Here is a 2,737-nt window from a genome sequence, read left to right as displayed (position 1 = left end):
AAAAAAAAAAACTTAAAAAAAATAAATAAATAAGAAACAGGATTCCAATGTTAAACGACTATGCTAGAAGACATCAAGGTTTTGCTGTTCTGGGCCTTAATTTCAAAACCAGTTTGAAGTTCTTCAGGTTCAGTGAGAAATACATGTTGCTGGGAGGGAAAAAAGCCACCTTAAAAAAAAACTGTCATGACTAAGTGGATCAAACTGAGATTTTACAGAATGGTAGTAAGAAAAAAAGGGCTAGGAAATCGTACTTTTAAATGATAAAACACTTCATTTGGTCAAAACATGTCACATTTCTATGAATCGGTGCCTAGAAATTCAAAGACATTTAAGCCCTATGTAAACAAATTTAGGTTTGAAGATACAGAGGGTTTACGACAGATACATTAAAAATCTGGAAACATGTGACCATATCCACTATTCATCATCAATGAGTTGTGATTGTAGTAGGGCTTTTAAAATGAAGTGAGCAGACAAATAACTGAAAGGTCCTGAATTTTTTTTGAAAGGCTATAAAATACTTTGAATGTTTAGAAGCAATTTTAGACATGACCACTAGATAGCTAACATAGTCCCAGATTACCTCTTTGCCACCCTTCCAACCATGCTGCTTCCACATCAAGCTCTTGTAGTGGACCTTCCAAGTGGATCAGAGTAAGTAATACAGACCACTTACTAGCAGATTTTTTGGCGATTATGTTCACCGCTATGAAAAGCTAAACTATTAATTCCTTCTTACCGGCACTGAAAAGACTGATCTGGCAACAAATCATGGGGACCATATGCAGCCCACTTACTGGAACTGGGGAATTCTGAGCAGCCAAGTGGAATTGTTCTATAGAAAGCTGAAAGTACAGAAGCAAAAGGCAGAAAAGCAGCTAGTCTGAGGAACACACATTGGAAAAACCTTCTACAGAGGTGTTAATTCAAGCACTCAGAAAGGTTGAGCCCTGTGAGAATGGGTACCTAGGGTCAGGACGAAAGCATAGTCAGTCAGGGATGATAGAAGATAACAAAGAAGTAATTCAGAAAGAATCACAGACCTTTAAAAAAAAACTTATCATTATGGAAAATTTCAGTCATATACAAAAGCAGAAGAATACAATGAACCCCATTACTTTTCTCTCAGCTTCAACAATAGCCAATCTTGTTTCACCTTTATTCCCATTCCCCACCCTCTTCCCCACTCTTTGAAACAGAAGGGACCTTAGAAATCATCTACTTCAATTGCCTTATTTTATAAATGAGTAAACTCAATTCTGAAAAGTCAAAAGATTTGCCCTGAGATCACAGACCAGAAAAGACCCATAAAATAACAATGCCATGAGAAAAATGAGGAAAGGAATTTCAGAGTCACAGGGATCGATATTGACAGATGCTGCAGAGAGCTTGTGATACATGGGGCCTGAGAAAAGTTTCTGGGATTTGACCAAAAAGGAGTCACAGTCCCTGGCTTCTCCTATCCATTTCCAATATGGACCAGCGGCAGTACATTCCTCACACAGCCATTAGTTATCATCCTAAACTACTGGGGGTAAAATTATTTCCAGCCTCCTCTTTAATATCTCCATCAGGACACATTTCATTCATTCACAAATCATCACTGAGAGTCAACAATGTACACCAGGTGCTGTTCCGTGCACTGGGGACACAGAGGTGAACCAGAGAAAAACTGTCACTGATTTCATAAGGCTTAGTTTCTAGCTGGGAGAAACACATGATAAACCGGTATGTTAATAAATAATTACAGACTGAGGCTCTGATAAGCCCAAAGGCTCGTGGAGCCCTAAGGTTCTACCCTGTTCTCTCTCCTCCAGCCTCCACTCTATGAAAACCGAAACACCAGACACCACTCCTCGAGGGGAGCGGGACGGACCGCCAGAGCCACAGTGCAAGACTAGACCCTACGTCCGTGCCTTCATCACTTCAGGCTACTCCACAGGTCACCTCCCGCCACCAGTGCCCAGCCGACCTCCCCAAGGGCTCCCAAGGTTGAGGCCAGCCGGAACCACGGTGTGGCACGTGGCAAAAGAAGAGAATTTTCCCAGGGTCGTGCCCGACAGCGAGTGCCGTACCTGTCAGGAGGCGTGAGGAGAGACAGTGCGGAGATGCGGCCATAACATCGGTGTCTGGCCGCTCCTCGGGATCCCGTGTCCTCTCTCCTCACCGGCTGCAGGGCGCCGCCATCTTCCTTCCCCGCCCCGATGGGAGGAGCGACGCTGTGGGTCCGTCACTTCCGGCGGCAAGTTCGCGGCAGGGAAGGACTGTGTTTGTAGGTGCTCGGAACGTGGCGCGAGTGGAACTGCTGGGCTGAAGGTCAGAGGCTTGAGATATTTTCGGGAAACGTGAGGAGCACCGTGTCTTCCAGAACAAAAGGCCGCGCGCGAACTGCGGACCCGCGCCTCCGGCTCCCGGAGGTTACCGGGCGTTTTCTGGCCGGATCCGAGTGACCTCTTGGCGATGGGCAGGGCCTGGCTGCGGACTGCTCGCGTGCAGTTTAGTTACGTTTGGGGCACTCCTTGGTGTCCGAGTCGTCAAGAGGAAATGGTTCTTGGGACGATGCCTCCACCCTCCAGCCTGATCAGCTACAGTTACAGCTGTAGTATATTCGCTGTCAAATGAGCGGACCGATGAACTCTAGTTGCGTGTCCCTGATCCACACCAGGGAACGGACTCTTCAGAATATCTCAAGATGAAGAAGGTGCGTACAGTGGTTAAGATTTAAGGCTCTGGA

General features: G+C 45.8%; 1 protein-coding gene across 2 annotated transcripts in view; it reads right to left on the bottom strand.

Moving 5' to 3' along the window:
* COX10 (cytochrome c oxidase assembly factor heme A:farnesyltransferase COX10) overlaps nt 1-2,218 on the bottom strand; it is a 136,690-nt gene extending 134,472 nt beyond the window's left edge. The window contains exon 1 of one of the 2 annotated variants that reach the window (XM_019641548.1): nt 2,079-2,218. In XM_019641548.1, coding sequence (XP_019497093.1) covers nt 2,079-2,121 — 43 coding nt within the window. In that variant the 5' untranslated portion in view covers nt 2,122-2,218. The remainder of the gene's footprint in view (nt 1-2,078) is intronic. The other variant, XM_019641547.1, reaches the window with a different exon arrangement.
* Between the last annotated feature and the right edge of the window lie 519 nt (nt 2,219-2,737).

The sequence above is a fragment of the Hipposideros armiger genome, unplaced genomic scaffold (assembly GCF_001890085.2).
Source record: "Hipposideros armiger isolate ML-2016 unplaced genomic scaffold, ASM189008v1 scaffold_61, whole genome shotgun sequence".
Classification (NCBI taxonomy): domain Eukaryota; kingdom Metazoa; phylum Chordata; class Mammalia; order Chiroptera; family Hipposideridae; genus Hipposideros; species Hipposideros armiger.
This window is presented reverse-complemented; position numbering and strand designations above follow the sequence as displayed.